The sequence below is a fragment of the Phacochoerus africanus genome, chromosome 15, assembly GCF_016906955.1.
Source record: "Phacochoerus africanus isolate WHEZ1 chromosome 15, ROS_Pafr_v1, whole genome shotgun sequence".
Taxonomy (NCBI): Eukaryota; Metazoa; Chordata; class Mammalia; order Artiodactyla; family Suidae; genus Phacochoerus; species Phacochoerus africanus.
This window is the reverse complement of record NC_062558.1, coordinates 101,887,691-101,905,198: the sequence shown is the minus strand read 5'-3', so window position 1 is coordinate 101,905,198 and position 17,508 is coordinate 101,887,691. Positions and strand designations below refer to the sequence as shown.

The window sequence follows — 17,508 nt, the reverse complement described above, 5'->3', positions numbered from 1 at the left end:
CACTTGACTTCCAATAACAGCCATATGTATTTGATAATTCGTCTCTTCAAATTTATCTCTAAATAGTTGTAAATTTTAGGAAGGCAAGCACAATTATCAACAAAATTAAAGTTATTATAAGAGTTTCCACTGTGGCACAGCAGAAACGAATCCAACTAGTACCCATGAGGATGTGGGTTTGATCCCTGGCCTCACTCAGTGGGTTAAAGATCTAGCATTGCCGTGAGCTGTGGTGTAGGTCGCAGGCGTGGCTCAGATCCTGTGTTGCTGTGGCTGAAGCTGTGGCATAGGCCAGCAGCTACGGCTCCGATTTGACCCCTAGCCTGGGAACCTTGATATGCTGCAGGTGCAGCTCTAAAAAGAAAAAAGAAAAAAAAAAGTTATTATAAACATTAATTTTTGGTTCCATGTTAACAGTTGTATTTTTTATATGATTTTATACTTTCTTAGTATAATTTCTTATGTATTTCAGTATTTTAAGATCAGTAGATTTTAAAGTCATTTAACAGATCTTAAAGTCTAATGTTTAAATACAGATGCTTACAGTTGTATCTTTGTTTCGTTATCGTAACTGTAATGTGATTGCATGTAAAATCCCTACTTGGGAACATAACTTTAACATTATTCCCAATGAGGGGAAAATGACTTGCTGCGAAATAGGTCAAATGCTTTTACTGATAGGTCAGGACTTCAGTCCTGAATTACTGAACTATTTAAATAAGGATCATTCCCTTGCCTGTTCTTCCTTTTTGAATAAACAAAAGAAATCAGCAAAATAAAAACAGCAAGCACATAAGTAAAACAGACATTTAAAAAAATTTAATTCATTAGACGCACTGCAGTATTTATGTATGTTTGAATATGCATAGAAAAAATATCTGGAAGGATACATATCAAATTATTAACATTTTACCTTGGGTGTGCAGAAATGGGTTAGGGTGAGGGGAGTGCTCTTACTTTTAAATTCATATACTTCTTTATTGTTTGAGATTTTACAATGAGAATTACTTTTATAATAAAGCCATAATAAAAATTAAAAAAATAAAAACGAACAAAAAGTAAAAACCCACACACATACACACAGGAGTTTTAAGAGCTACACTGGCGGTATGGAGAATTAAATCATATGGCACATTTTTCCACTAATACTATAGTGGTAAATGTAATTGTGTAATCTATAATCAAAGAAATAACATTAACGAAGCCACTTTTAGTAACATCCCAATGTAAAAACTCCTCTGGGATATAAGCCCTTAAAGCAGTGACCCTTCAAGGTGGATATTAAAACTCAAAACAGGGCTTAACTATCCTAGAGGACCTAAAGGAAAACATGTCAATCTGAAAACTTCAGACAAAGGAAAAGCCTCACAGAAGTAAACTTTAGAATACTAAAGCAGTTAACCAAAGGCCAGAAATTGTAGGCAAGAAAACTCTACTCAGTTCAGACCCCAAACTAAAGCACTGAGATCTTGGTAATCTAGGGATATAGGTTAGGGACATCTACCTCACCCATTTGACTATCATTTCTCCCAATTTCGCAACTGGTATGCTATTTACCTCAATGATTTTAACCCCCAAATACTGCAATTTTAATTGGAAGGAATGAAATTAATTCCACCTAGATTCACTTCAGGTTTACTCTTCTAGTTAAAAGAACTAGTGAAATTTGAGACCAATGATTTTCCATTATTCATTTTTTTTCTCATCACTATTTCTATCTACTTAATGAACATTCTGGCAGATAATACTTGAGATTTCTCACAGGTCCCTTAAGTTCTATATCTGGGGAAGTTTTTTTTCCCCTCATTTTCTAGTCTTTTCTCCTTTTACTGAAGTCATCAAAGATGACAAAGTTATTATTATGAACTTTTTTCTTCCAACAAAGAATATTTTTTAAGTAACTGTCACATTGATGGCTAAATATCTTCATCAAAGTCAGAACATCTGTAACTAGAAGTTTCCATCTTTTGCAAGCTACATAGTTAAATGCTTAATAATATAATTTTGCACTCCTAAAAGAGTGTTTCTGGCTTAGATGTCAAGGGATTATGCAGGATTATACTCATGGCATAAGTGAGTAATATGGAAAATATGACAAAATTTAATCAGGAAATTATTATGAATAGGAGAGAAAAAGGATATAAAGTCATGACCATATGATTTTAAAAAGTTACAACAGCTGGAATGTTGCAGTTTCTCAATGGATTATTGTGTTTTAATTAAAAACAACAGAAGAGTCACCATAATGTATATATTTAGCCATGATGCTTGGTACACAATAATCATTCAATAAAAATGAACTTTATAATGAAGAATGGGTTAAAACAATAAACAAAAATGTAACAACCCAAAATGGAGAGAAACGCTCGGAACTAATTTCCTAGAATATGTATTTAAATGGAAAGTCGAAGCTCACAGAGAGCAGTAAGAAATTCTGCATTTTCTGGATCTATCTTTTGGGCCCGCTCATAGTACTCAGCAGCCTGCCTTTTTTCTCCTTCCAGCTTGTAAACAAACCCTAGGGCACTTAAACTCTGCACATCTGAAGGATTGTGAGCAAGTCTCTTGGTAGCCAGTTTCTTCAAAGCACTTGTCAGTTTGGTACGCAGAGAAGACCTGTCTTTGACTTTTAAGGCTTCTAAATAATGGTGGATGGCTGTATTTTCTGATTTACGGTGAAATTCCTGAAAGCGACCATAGTGGTAGTGGATTTGATGTTTGTGATCATCAGTTATGTTCTCCAGACGAAGAGCTTTCTGAAAAATGTCTTCAGCATTGTTGTACTGGCCTCCCTCAGCATACATGTTGGCCAGGTCCGTGTAGGCAAATGCAAACATAGAGTCTCGCTCCACGGCTGCTTTGAAATGAGATATAGCAGATGTAATCAGCTCATCCACTTTCAGTTTATCCTTTCCTTTAGGTCTGTTTCGAGTGGCCTTCTTGATTTGGATCATTTGTGCCCTATAGCAAAGTCCCATTTGGTGATTCAGGAAAGAAGAGGTTGGTGTCACCTCCAAGGCCTTTTTCAAAAGTTCAAGAGCTTTGTCCCAGGAATTTTTTCTCCTATAGAATTTGGCTGCATAACGGAGGACATAAGGTTGGGATGATATCTGGTCCAGGATTTCTTCAATATACTTTTCCCCTTCAGCTTCTGCATGCACATCTTGAAGCTTCAGCGCCAGAAAAACCTTGATGTAGGAATTATCTGGATTCAGGGTAACAGCTTTCCTCAGGGGGCCCAGAGAGAAGCTCTTTATAGACCCTTCTCTATCAGAATCATCTAGCCGATACACTGTGATGGCATAGCCAATGTTAAATTCTGGATTGTCAGGTTCCACTTCCAGAGCCTGCTCAAAAGCTGCTTTAGCCTTTTGGTAATACTTTCCTCCAAATTTCAAGAGTGCCCACCCTTTCTCACAGTCAATCTCTGGACGCTCCAACTTGTAGTTAGAAGGACTGGAAAACTGCTTGCAGACATTTCCTACCTTGTCTATATAATTCTGAGTTTCTTTAAGCTGGTCCATATGATAATACACCCAGGCATAGTTTCCCCAAGTGACCAGACTTCGTACTTCTTCTTTATCCGAGTGTTCACGCTGTATTATTTCTTCTGCTTGTTTCAAACAATCTAGGGCATCTTTATTTTGGCCCTTTAGGTGTTTCACATAGGCCAAGAGGTTATAGAGAGTGAGTCTGGATTTTGTGGTAAGAAATTCAAGCTGTTGCCCAATTGTATCTTCCACATCAAACAGATCAATGTCTTCCTTAAGTAAATTCCATGTAAAGTGACATTCTAACTCCAACAGAATGGCCTTCAAGGAGTCCTTAGGAATTTCACTGTCAAAGATAAAATACTTTAATTTTTGAAGAAAAACAGGAACTAATAAATTTTTAAACCTTAAATACAGTTCTTTGCTTATCAATTCAATTGTATATATCCGATCTTACAGTTAAAGCACTAGGCTCCTATAACTTCATACTAGTTTCTTTTGTGTATAGTTAAATCCTAGAAATATTTCATTAAATTCACATTATTTATTATAAAACCAATTCTGGAAAGTTGATGGTGTTTTCTATATTACAGAGTACCTATTTCTTTTGGCAGTTACTACCCCACAAGGACCAGCTATTTTTAGAGGGGGGGATTTAAAATACTGTATTTATTAGCTTTGAAAATTAATATATATATGCAAGGTAATAAATAAAATTAAAATTTCATTTCTGTATTATGAGCAGTGAAGGGAAAGAGAAAGTGAGAAATGAGAGAAAAAAGTACACTGAAGAAGACAGAGAAGTCACATGAATATATAATTTTTACAGAGAAAGAAACAAATAAACAAAGGAAACCCTACAGAGAAAAAAGAGTCAGACAGGAACAAGTATACCAAGAGATGGGGAGAAGTATATGTTTGAGATATATATATACATATATAGAAAGTAACAAAAAGATTTAGAGAAAACAGGGCAAAGGCCAAAGGAAGTTTAGCAGGTTTTGAGGTAAATGCCACATCCTTCTGACTTTTAGGGCTGTGGGCAACAATAAAGGCTAACACCTATTATTAACTCATCACCGCCCTTAATATTCAGTTTACAAATATTTGTTGAACTCCCTTTGTGTGAGGCACAATGTAACCTCTGCAGGGCCCACTGGAACCACTGTCTCTGAAATTAGGAAGATGAAGGGGGAAGGAAGGGATAGGAAATTCATTACTGAGAGGCTTTTGTGTGCAAGATCTTCTGAATAACCTTGGGAATGTAACTATGAAGAAGACACAGCCCTGCTTATACAGAGCTTGTAAGTACACAGTCACTTACAACTCAGCATACCAATAAAGTTCCATAGAAGTGACTCAGGAAGGGCACACAGTTCAGAGCTGTGCACTTGGCGGAGCAACATCTCCCTCTACTCTCAGTCCATGTGATTTGAGACAGGCCGTCTGTGCTTTCCTCCGGTCTGTGGGAAGGCACACAGCATTCCACCATTCCCTGGCCCCAGTGATTTATTCAGAGATAATCTAACTATAATATAATTTTGCTAAAATGAGGCTTTGCTGGAACTCTCTTCATTCTAAAATTTTTAAGCTGGTTAAATATAAGCTGGAGTTGCTGGTGGCCATCTTTCCAAACTCTTTTGAGGAGAAACTGCTGGAGAAAGAATCAAACATAGAGGAAAGCAGAGCTTAGGAATAAAGACAGTTGCTTGTGATACTGACTAAATATCTGGATTCAGGTATTGCCTGGATCACCCTGTCCAACCTTGGACTTCTATTTTTTAAGGAAATAATCTCTCTCTTTTTGCTTAAGCTAGTTTGAATTGGGCTTTTCCTGTCTACAGCTGACAAAATCCTGGTCAATATACCTAGTTTTGTTTGTTCTGCTGATGGTAGCAAGGAGGCAGTTAGGAAAAACTTTATCTACTATTGGCCATTATTAAGGGTTACAAGAAATTTGCAGGGAAAAAAAAGACCCTACTTCTCTTAAATAGGGAAATGTTCCAATTATGGAATGAACAGCATAATTTCCCTTTCTGCTGCACATAGGACCATCCTCCTTGTATGTATGTATATACATATGCATATTTTTGTAAATGTTTATGGAAACTACAGTAATATTTCTATCAATAAACATTTACTGATCACCTCATGTCACACATGCCAGGCAATATGCTAGCTGTAGTGGATACAGTGGTGAGCAAGATAGATAAAGGAAGTTGGGAAACTGGGCGGAAGTTATTTATTCAAAAATATTTATTGAGAACCTCATAAATGCAGAGCACTGTTTTAAGTGTTGGGGATACAGCAGTGAACAACACAGGAAAAAAAATCCTTGATTTCATGTAGCTTATATTCTAACAGGGCTACAATTGTGTCATAAAAAGACCAAAAAAAAAAAAAAGCAAAGAAAGACTATATGAGATTATATATAATAAGTGCTAAGGAGAAAATAAAGCAGGATAAAGGAGTGGGAGACTAGTAGGGGATCTGGGAAGTAGTTAAAATGTAAATAGCATGGCTAGAGCAAATCTCCCTGAAAAAAAACATGAGGGCAGCAACTGCTGAAGGAATCCAGAGAAAGAAGATGCAAGATTACACTCAGGTTGTAGCAGAGGGTTAGTGAGGACTGGATGGTTATATTTTGGAGGCAGAGCTGACAGGTCTTTCTAATGGATTGGTTATGGGGACAGCCATGATGGAAAGAGGGAATCAAGGGTGATTCCCATGGTTTTTTGACTTTAGGAACTGAGTGAATAAATGTTAATTCTGAGGTGTCTATTAGACATGCAAGTGAAGATGTCAAGTATAAAGTTGGATACTAATGAAGAAAATTCTGGAGAAGAGGAGTGAAGTTAGAACTAAGGATATAAAATTTAGAGGCATTAGCATGCAAATGATCTTGAAAACCACGAGATCTAGAATGAAATTACCTAAGGAGTCAGCATAGACAGAGAAGGTTAAAAAACAGTCCAGGTCAAGTAGAGTAGAAGGACCAGGAGAGGAGACCAAGAAAGAATAATCAGTGAAGGGTAGCTAAACCAAGAAACCTGATATCATGAAGGCCTAAGGAAGAAAACATTTATATCAAGAGAGATGAATGTTCAATGTGCACAACAATCTTAAGAGAACAGACCAGAGGTCACTGTTTGGGGAGAAGTAAAGTTCAGGGGGATCTTGATAAATGTTTTAATAGAATGGAGGGATAAAAATGTTACTGGAGTGAGTTGAGGGGATAATGGGAGGAGAAGTGGACACGGACAATACAGGCCACTGTTTCAATGAAGGGAGTAGAGAAGTGGAGCTAAACCTGAAGGGAGGAAGTGGGGGAACTGTCAAAAAATTAATCATAATATTTTCAATGACTTACTGATATGCCAATGTGAATGGTCCAGTATCAAGGGAGAAAATGATGCTTGTTGGAGAGGGAGGGATAATTGCGAGAAAGATGGAATTCAAAGCAGAATGGTACTATACATTGTTAATATGCAAATCTTTATTTCCAGCCCCAAACTCTTAACCTTGATTATTTTGCCTTTCATCATCTGGCCCATGTTTACTTTTCCAACATTATTTTGTAACACTGAACTCTTGCTCACTGCACTTCAGTCATACAGGACTTTAAAAAAATTTATTGTTTATTATTTCTTATGCCAAGTATAAACCTACATCAGGGTATTTGTCTCTGCTTTTTATTCTCTCACTCTGTGAACTCTCCCTAAAAGAGTACTAGGAATTACTTACTCTTATAATTCTGTTCTTGGTTCAAATTTCAGCTCTTCAAAGCTCTTCTACCCCAACCACCTTAGCTTAAGCTGTACTTCCACCTGCCAGTGATCCTAAAGTCTAGTCTATCACATTTTCCTATTCTTCACAGTACTTATATCAATATTTTGGAGGAGGCTGGGAAGGAGAAGAGTGCTTTGAATCAAATATGAGATTGCGGTTTTAAAATGAAATGGGCTGAGTCTTTAGGAACTGAAACAAGGCTGTCCTAATAGGTAATATTGGCAGAAGAGTTAGAGAACTGGATTAACTACATACTTAAAAGCAGTGACTAGAAAAATAAAACCATTTTGCAGCAACATGGATGGAACTAGAGAATCTCATACTGAGTGAAATGAGCCAGAAAGACAAAGACAAATACCATATAATATCACTTATAACTGGAATCTAATATCCAGCACAAATGAACATCTCCTCAGAAAAGAAAATCATGGACTTGGAGAAAAGACTTGTGGCTGCCTGATGGGAGGGGGAGGGAGTGGGAGGGATTGGGAGCTTGGGCTTATCAGACACAACTTAGAATAGATATACAAGGAGATCCTGCTGAATAGCATTGAGAACTTTGTCTAGATACTCATGTTGCAACAAAACAAAGGGTGGGGGAAAAAAATGTAATTGTAATGTATACATGTAAGGATAACCTGACCCCCTTGCTATACAGTGGGAAAATAAAAAAATTTAAAAAAAAATAAAAAAAAAAAAGAAAGAAAAATAAAACCATTTTGGAGTTACCATTGTGGCACAGTGGAAACAAATCTCGCTAGTATCCATGAGGACACGGGTTCAATCCCTGGCCTCGCTCAGTGGGTTAAGGATCTGGCATTGCCATGAGCTGTGGAGTAGGTTGCAGACGCCACTTGGATCCCACGTTGCTGTGGCTGTGGCGTAGACCAGCAGCTGTAGCTCCAATCAGACCCCTGGCCTGGGAACTTCTATATGCCATGAGTGTGGCCCTAAAAAAGCAAAAGAAAAAGAAAACCATTTCTTATTTATAATCTAACATACTACTCCATGAAATGTTTTCCAATTTTTATAAATACTAAATTTAAATATTAACAGCTAACTAATATTTGGTAGACATTTGTTCACTTCTAATTACTAACTTTAATTTCATAATTTTTCATTATTCTTTCTCTTGTCTGTGTATATACATAAACACATATATAGAGATCCCACATTTTAGTGATTGCAGGTTCTATACCAGAGCGTTCCAGCAGAACTTCGTGCCATGATGGAAATGTTATTACTGTGCTGTACAAAATAGTAGACACTAGCTAGCCACATGTGGCTACTGATCACTTAAAATGTGGTTAGTATGACCATAGAACTGGATTTTATATTTTATTTACCTCTACTTAATTTAAATAGTAACACATGATAAGTGGTTACTGTATGGGACAGAAAAGTTGAAGACACGTTTTTACAACAACGCCTTATTATTTTCACAATTTTATGGATGGGTACTGGAAAAGAGAGGTTAAACTATATGTCCAAGTAGGAGTTCCCATTGTGGCTCAGAGATAAGGAACCCGACTAGTATCCATGAGGATGCGAATTCGATCCCTGGCCTAACTCAGTGGGTTAAGGATCCAGCATTGCCATGAGCTGTGGTGTAGGTCACAGACATGGCTCAGATCCTGAGTTACTGTGGCTGTGGTACAGGTCAGCACTTGCAGTTCTGATTCCACCCCTAGCCTGGGAACTTCCATATGCCATGGGTGCAGCCCTAAAAAGACAAAAAAAAAAAAAAAATTATACATGTATATGTTCAAGGTTACACAACTATAAAGTGGCTGAGCATGGATTCAAACCTTGTTCTGCCTAACTCAAACAAAAGCTTATGCCTTTTAACCATAATGCTATACTACCTCTTTAATATAAAAATTGGAAGGTTTTTTTTTTTAAAGATAGTTTGCTTTAAAATATAGGATATGGACAACCTTAGAAGAAATGGACAAATTTCTAGAGACATACAGCCCCTCAAAACTGAATCAAGAAGAAACAGATCAACTGATAAACCGATCACTAGAAATGAAATTCAATACTAATTAAAACACTCCCTACAAACAAAAGTCCAGGACCAGATGACATCACAGGAGAATTCTACCAAATATACAAAGAAGAACTCATACCCACCTTTCTTAAGCTTTTCCAAAAGGTTGAAGAAGGAACACTCCCAAAGACATTCTATGAAGCCACACATCACCCTAATATCAAAACTAGATGAAGATATTACCAAAAAAGAAAATTATAGGCCAATATCTTTGATGCGTATAGACGTAAAAATTCTCAACAAAATTTTAGCCAAGTGAATCCAAAAACTATAAAAAAGATCATACAGCATGACCAAGTGGAATTCATCCCAAGCTCACAAGAATGGTTCAACATATGCAAATAAATTAACATCATACACCACGCTGACAAAAGAAAAGTTGGAAACTGCATGATCATCTCTAAGGATGCAGAAAAAACATTTGATAAAATCCAGTATCCATTAATGATAAAAACTCTTACCAAAGTGAGTATAGAGAGAACATACCTTAATAAAATATATTTAACATAATAAAATCTTTAGGCTGTGTCATACATGGCTTTTATTATGTTAAAGATATGTTACTGTATTAACAGAGAGAAGCTGAAAGCCTTCATGCTAAAATCTGAAACAAGAAAAAGATGCCCACTTTCACTACTTTTATTCAACATAGTACTGGAAGTCCTAGCCAAAGCAATCACACAAACAAAAGACATAAAAAGTATACAAATTGGAAAAGAAGAGGCAAAATTGTTACTCTATGCAGATGACATGATACTATACATAAAAAAACCCTAAAGACTCCACATAAAAACTACTCAAACTGATCAATGAACTCAGCAAAGTAGCAGGATACAAGGTTAACATTCAGAAATAGGTTGCATTTCTATATACTAACCATGAAATATTAGAAAAGGAATATAAAAATACCTTTTAAAATTACACCCCCCCCAAATTTAAATACCTAGGAATAAACCTGACCAAGGAGGTGAAAGACTTATATGCCAAGAACTATAAAACATTAATCAAGGAAATTACAGAGGATGCAAAGAAATGGAAAGATATTCCATGCTCCTGGATTGGAAGAATTAATATCGTTAAAATGGCCATACTATCCAAAGCAATCTACAGATTCAATGCAATCCCTATCGAATTACTCATGACATTTTTCACAGAACTAGAACAAACAATCCAAAAATTTATATAGAACCATAAAAGGCCCAGAATTGCCAAAGCAATCCTGAGGAACAAAAACCAAGCAGGAGGCATAACTCTCCCAGACTTCAGACAATATCACAAAGATAAAGTAATCAAGACAGTGTGATACTGTTACAGAAACAGACATACAGACCAATGGAACAGAATAGGGAACCCAGAAGTAAACCCAGACACCTATGATCAATTTATCTTCGACAAAGGAGGCAAGAATATAAAATGGGAAAAAGACAGTCTCTTCAGTAAATGGTTCTGGGAAAACTGGACAGCTGCCGGTAAATCAAGGAAACTTGAACACACTCTTACACCATGCACAAAAATAAACTCAAAATAGCTTAAAGACTTAAATATAAGACAAGACATCATAAAACTCCTAGAAGAGAACACAGGTAAAACATTCTCTGATATCAACAGTACAAATGTTTTCTTAGGACAGTCTCCCAAAGCAATAGAAATAAAAACAAAAATAAACCAGTGGGATCTAATCAAACTTAAAGGCTTTTGAACAGCAAAGGAAACCATGAAAAAACCAAAAAGACAACCTATGGAATGGGAGAAAACAGTTTCAAATGATGCAACAGACAAGGGCCTAATCTCCAAAATATACAAACAAACAACTGATACAACTCAACACCAAAAAACAAACCACCCAGATGAAAAATGGGCAGAAGACCTGACTAGACATTTCTCCAAAGAAGACATATAGATGGCCAACAGGCACAGGAAAAAATCCTCAACATCACTAATTATCAGAGAAATGCAAATCAAAACTACAATGAGATACCACCTCACATCAGTCAGAATGGCCATCATTAGTTAAGTCTACAAATGCTGGAGATGGTGTGGAGAAAAGGGAGCCCTCCTACACTGTTGATGGGAAGGTAAATTGGTACAACCATTATGGAGAGCAGTATGGAGGTAGCTCAAAGGACTAAATATAGAACTACTGTATGACCCAGCAATCCCACTCGTGGGCATACATCCAGACAAAATTTTCATTGAGATAGATACATGTGGAGTTACCATCATGGCTCAGCAGAAACAAATCTGACTAGCCTCCATGAGGATGCAGGTTCCATCCCTGGCCTTGCTCAGTGGGTTAAGGATCAGTACTGCTGTGAACTGTGGTGCAGGTCACAGATGCAGCTCGGATCCCAAGTGGCTGTGGCTGTGGTATGTGCCAGCAGCTACAGCTCTGATTTGACTCCTAGCCTGGGAACTTCTAAATGCTGTGGGTGTGGCCCTAAAAAGACAAAAAAAGAGATACATGTACCCCTATGTTCACTGCAGCACTATTCACAATAGCCAAGACATGGCAACAATCTACATGTACAACAACAGATGACTGGATTAAGATGTGGTATATATATATTATATATATATTATCTTATAATATATATAAGATGTGGTATATATATATTATATATTGTATATATAATATATATATACATAATGGAATACTACTCAGCCATAAAAGAACAAAATAAAGCCATTTGCAGCAACATGCATGGCACTAGAGACTCTCATACTAAGTGAAGTAAGTCAGAAAGAGAAAGACAAATACCACATGGTATCACCTATACCTGGAATCCAATATAAGGCACAAATGAACCTACTTACAGAAAAGAAACAAACTCATGGACATGAGAACAGACTTATGGTTGCTAAGAGGGAATGGTAGGGAGTGGGATGGACTGGGAGTTTGGGCTTAGTAGATGCAAACTATTGCAATTGGAGTGGATAAGCAATGAGATCCTGCTGTATAGCACAGGGAACTATATCTAATCACTTGCGATGGAACATGATGGAGGATAATGTGAAAAATAATGTGTATATATATATATATATGTATAAGTGCATCACTTTGTTGTACAGCAGAAATTGACAGGATACTGTAAATCAACTATAAAATTTTTTTAAAGATAAAATAAAATATAGGATATGTCTAATGTATGTAAAATTTACTTTGCCTGGGAAGGCCCTAAAGGAAAGCATTATGGGATTTTAAAGCAGCTTAAGAAGCAGGTCAGAGGTGTGTGACTGTCCACTGGAAAAGACATGCCAGATAGTTAAAGATCTCAGTTTAAGAAAACTATTTCAAACATAAGCCGTCAATCTAAAGTCACAGCACTCCACATTGCTGCAGTTGTTTTGAGATGGAGCTCCTTCTTCCTGGGACATGCTATGGAGCTGCAGAGAGATTTATTTAAGGATGATTAATGATTCTTTCAAATAACAACATAGCTGTGTAGAAATGTATTAGAAGTGATCTGAAGGAAGGATGACGATCTTAGTTATCAAAGATATAATTATCATCATTATTAATGTAAGGGATTTAAAATACCTTTTTCCCCCATAATCCATTTAAAGACTTTCTGGTATATATCCTGATGATCTTCCAAAGTATTTCCTCTATCTCTATCTTGCCCCTGAATTCCACATTTACCTATTTTTTTTAGTTTACATCTTCAATTAGAAGTTCAAGTAAATATATCCAATACAGAATGGGTTCCTTGACTCTGTTCATCCCTTAGTTTTCCCCACTTTGTTTGGTATCTCTTAGTCCCATAGGCCAAATAACCTAGGAGTAATCTTTGACTCCTTTTTTTTCTTTCAACCCCTCATCCAATCCAATAGGAAGTCCTATTTAGTCTACCACCCAAATATATCTCAAATCCATTCATTTTTCTCCATTTCCACTGCTGTTTTCCTGGTCTAAACCACTACCTTTCCTTTGAGCTGGGGCAAAAATATGGTCTCCCTGTTTCCACTCTTGTTCCTCATAGCATATTGGTAAACTTTTTGAAAACATAAACCAAATTATGTCAGTCTCCTTGTTTAAAATCTCCCAATGGCTTCCTGACACTCTTAGATCTTAACCTAGCCTTTTCCATGTCTTACAATTCCTAAAGGAGATTAAACTTCTCTACCCATCCAACCTTCTCTCCTACTCTCCTCTTCATGCACTACGTTTAAGACATACTGACCGTCTTCCTATCTTGAACATAAGTTCAAGGACTTTTACACTTGTTTTCAATTCTACTTGGAAAGCTCTGCTCCTTAACCTTTGTATGAGTAGCTCCTTCAACTCAGCTCAAATATTCCCTACCCAAGAGGCCACCTGTGGCAGACCTATCTAAAATAAGCCCCTCCATTCTAGGTCGCTCTCTTAGCTCATCACACTATTTTATTTTCTTTATGGCTCTTATCACTTCCTGAGTTATATTATTTACTCATTTATTTCTGGTTGTCTATTCCCCCATTTAAATGAGAATAGGGACCTTGTTCTGGTTTTATATTTTCACCCCAGAATTTATTATTTCAGGCATATAATATTTGTTGAATGAATGAATGAATGCAGTTACATACTAGTAGCTTCTCGCATTTCCAGCCCAGAGGCATGGGCCTAGCATGAAAAAAAAAAAAAAAATCACCTGAATTTCAATTCCTGCTAGTTCCTCACATCCTGCTAATGGCTCCAAACTTTCTGCCACTTCATTCTTCCTATTCTACTTGTTTTTCCATCTTGGCATGCTCTCTCTCTCTCTGGCTCTGTTTAGATTTTGACAGATTCTGAAAATAGGTTTTGAACTATTTCCTAGAGTCCTGACTGGGAAACATAGTTATGACTGTCCCTTGATAGTTGTTCCTTTCGCCGGTGTAAAGGCACCAAAATCATAGGCAAGACATGCCATGCCCTTAACAGCCTGGCCAGATCCACGACAATATGGGCTTCTCAGCCCTCTGCCCATCCATAGAGTAAAATCTGCTTCTGCCCAAGGATAGTGAGGAGGGAGGGCTGCCCCAGGCATTAGGAACCTGGTTGTGAGATCTCCAAAGGACATTCAGTCAGCCACTCAAGTGCTATGTCCACACTCTGTAGAATTTATGCACAACTGGATACTATGGGAAGTTTCACTTTTTCAAAAGCTTTGTCCACTTAATTTTTTAACTTTATCTCTGGGAAACTAGCAGAGAGAGGCTACTGTGTTTGAAGATGGAACATTTATCTTCAGATGACTTTGAGGGTTTTGTTTTGTTTTGGCTTTTTTTTTTTTTTTTTTTTTTTTTGGCCAGGAAGGAGCGGTCTTTCATTTTCCTTGGGAGAACAGTTAGTCCCCAGTGGAGTCCACCCCTCTTCCACCCCATCCTGCATACATAGACAGTGCACCTAACTTTCCCTCCTTGTCTCTTCAGGCCCCTTCCTGATACCTCTCACCTCCCTCCCTTCTTAAAAATGGTAGAAGTGAGGCACTTATTACATTTTTTAAAAACATATAATGATAGGCAACATTTCTGCAAATATCGTGTGCCAAGCAGTCAACGGACCCTGTTCACACTCCTAAGAGATGAAGCCACCACCTTTCACAGATAAGAAATAGACTCACCGAGCTTAAGAAACTTTTGCTTTGAGTTACCCAACTAGTACGTGGTCAGAATCAGGATTTAGAACAAAGGGCTCCACTGGCTTCAGGTGCCCAAGATCCGAGCCTTCCACTCCTCAACGTCCTAAATGCGGACGGTTCCTTACCCAGGTGCAGGGCAGGAGCCAATAAAACGGGTGAGCCAAGGTCCCCCCCACCCCCCACCCCATCTTCCTCTGAGCAAGAAAATCTCAGAAAACGGTGGACGGGGTGAAACAAGAAACATCTGTCTGCGGTACAAAGGAAGTGGGGAGAAGTCTGACCCAGGAATCAGAAAGGCAAAATGGTAGGAGCCGACGCGTGTGACGCCGGGGGGCTGAGGCCTGCGGGGACCCGGCCACGCCGAGGCCAACCGCACCCGCCCGGGGGCCGCGGCGACGGGAGCCCCAGGGAGGTAAGAGGCCCAAGAGGCGCGTCGCCTGCCCCCCACCCCCCACCCGGGGCCGACGGTCCGGACTACAGACGCCCGGGACTCACGGGTAGGGTCCGCTCGGCTACGCTCCCGGGGAGGCCCGCCCTCGGCCGCCCCGACCAGGACGGGGTTGTCCGGGAGCATCCCCAACGCAGACGTCCGCCCGCCGGGCTCAAGGGGCTCCGAGCCCCTTCCAGGGCCGCAACGCAGCGTTGCAAATGGAATAAGAGAAACGCGGGTGGGAAACAAAGGCCACAAGTTGCTGGGGAGGAGAAGAGGGGAGAAGCCCTTACCTCATGATGGTTGGGTTCCGCGGCCGTGCAGGAAGGCGCCGGTCCCCTCGGGCTTTCTCCTCAGCACTCGGTTCCTGCGCGGCCGAGCGGCGGGCTCGCGGGCGCGTGCTCGTGCTGTACGCGTGCGCGTGATCATGAGGGGACCGCGGCGCTACCTCCGCTCTCAGGCTGCAGTCATTGTTAACCGCGGACCGAGCGGGAAAAGGAAACTAGAAAGTCAATCTGATCCCGGGAACAGGAGGAGTCCAGCTTGGGAAACAGAAAGTTCTGGAAGCGCTGAGTTGGGGGGGCCCCCGACCGGGCTGAGGAACCGAGGCAAGAGGTTTGCGCAGCGCGCGACAGGGTGGGGTTCATCCAGGGTGAAATTTGCAGCTGGGCTTTAGGACTTCTCTCTTGGCTCCTACCTGCCTCGTTAAATTCGCATGTCTCTCGATAACGTTTTTTTTTTGTTTGTTTTTATGGTTTTTTTTGGGGGGGGGTGTTTTACCTAAAATGAAGGGAGATTGTTAAGCGTTATTTTTGTTGGGGAACGGCGATGCTCTTGACAGCTTTGTGCATCCTAAGCTGAACTGAAATCTTGATTCAACAACATAGGTGCAACGCTGTGCACTTGAGCCATAATTTCTATTGGGTAAATATAGAGAAATTGTGGGATCAAAATGTGTAAGCATTCAGAGTTTTAGTAGCCATTGCTGAAAAGCTTTGTGAAGACATTTCTACACCCCCACCCAAAATTGTGTGAAAGTTCCTTTGCCTTCCATGTCCTTGCCAACTGTGTTTCTATAATAAGGTCCCAGTAAAGATGGGGTGGTATTAGGAATCTAAGTAGAAAGTATCAAATGCCCATACACTAAAATTTTTGTCCCTTTCAAATTCAGTCATTCATTCAAGTTTTATTAAACAACTGCTAAGAGCCAGACATTGTTCAAGGTCCTGTCAATACAGCAATGAATAAAACAGACAAGCGACAAGTCCTGCCTTCTGTCTTCTGCATCTTGTTTCTGGTTATGCAGAGGGCAAAGACAACTCTCAAACCTTGAGAAAAAGTATTCATCATCAAAAAGACACTTATTACCACTTTTTTTTTTTTTTTTTTTTTTTTTTTTACCGTTTAGTGACTTTGTTTTTTAATGGGCAACGATATATAGTTTTTACTATTTGGTTAATTAAGAAACACTGACTTTGATTTTTCATTCAGTTTTGCCAGAAAAAATGTCTTGTAGGTCAAGTCAGTTTCTGCTCCTCGAGAATCATGTTAAATGTGGCTAACATTTAGGTACAGAACTGGTGTTAGTTGTGCATTTGGGACTTTATTACTCTCTTGTTTGGAGTTAATTTCTAGTGTGAGAAGTAAAGATAAAGGGAGTTCCTATTGTGGCGCCAGGCAAACAAACCCGACTAGTATCCATGAGGATGCAGGTTCGATCCTTGGCCTTGCTCATTGGGTTAAGGATCCAGTGTTGCCATGTGCTGTGGTGTTGGTTGCAGATGAGCCTCAGATCTTGAGTGGCTGTGGCTGTGGTGTAGGCCGGCAGCTGTAGCTCCAATTTGATACCTAGCGTGGGACCTTCCACATGCTTCAGGTGTGGCCCTGAAAAGAAAAAAGAAAAAAAGAAAAGAATGAATAAAACATTTTGTCAGATGGCACTATGGAGAAAAAGCAGAGAGAAGGTTGGAGTGCAGTGTGTTTTGTGTTTTAAATTTTTTGGTGAGGGAAGGTTTCACTGAAAATGTGGCCATTGAGCAAAGATCTGAAGGGGATGAAGGAGTGAGCACAGTGGATGTGGGGCTAGGAAAAGGTTTCCAAGCAGGGAAGCAGTTAAGTGCAAAGGCCTGGAGGTGGAAGCATACTTGG

General features: G+C 39.0%; 2 protein-coding genes across 2 annotated transcripts in view; one reads left to right on the top strand and one right to left on the bottom strand.

Moving 5' to 3' along the window:
* Positions 1-804: 804 nt before the first annotated feature.
* Positions 805-15,844, bottom strand: LOC125116142 (interferon-induced protein with tetratricopeptide repeats 5). The gene is made up of 2 exons (XM_047761125.1): positions 15,654-15,844; positions 805-3,837 (listed from the first exon to the last, which is right to left on the bottom strand). Exons 1-2 carry the CDS (start codon positions 15,656-15,658, stop codon positions 2,394-2,396), a joined length of 1,449 nt encoding a protein of 482 aa, XP_047617081.1. The 5' UTR covers positions 15,659-15,844; the 3' UTR covers positions 805-2,393.
* The window catches only part of LIPA (lipase A, lysosomal acid type), a 119,115-nt gene continuing 117,437 nt past the window's right edge, over positions 15,831-17,508 (top strand). The window contains exon 1 of the mRNA XM_047761123.1: positions 15,831-15,975. The gene's annotated coding sequence lies outside the window, so the exon portion shown is untranslated. The remainder of the gene's footprint in view (positions 15,976-17,508) is intronic.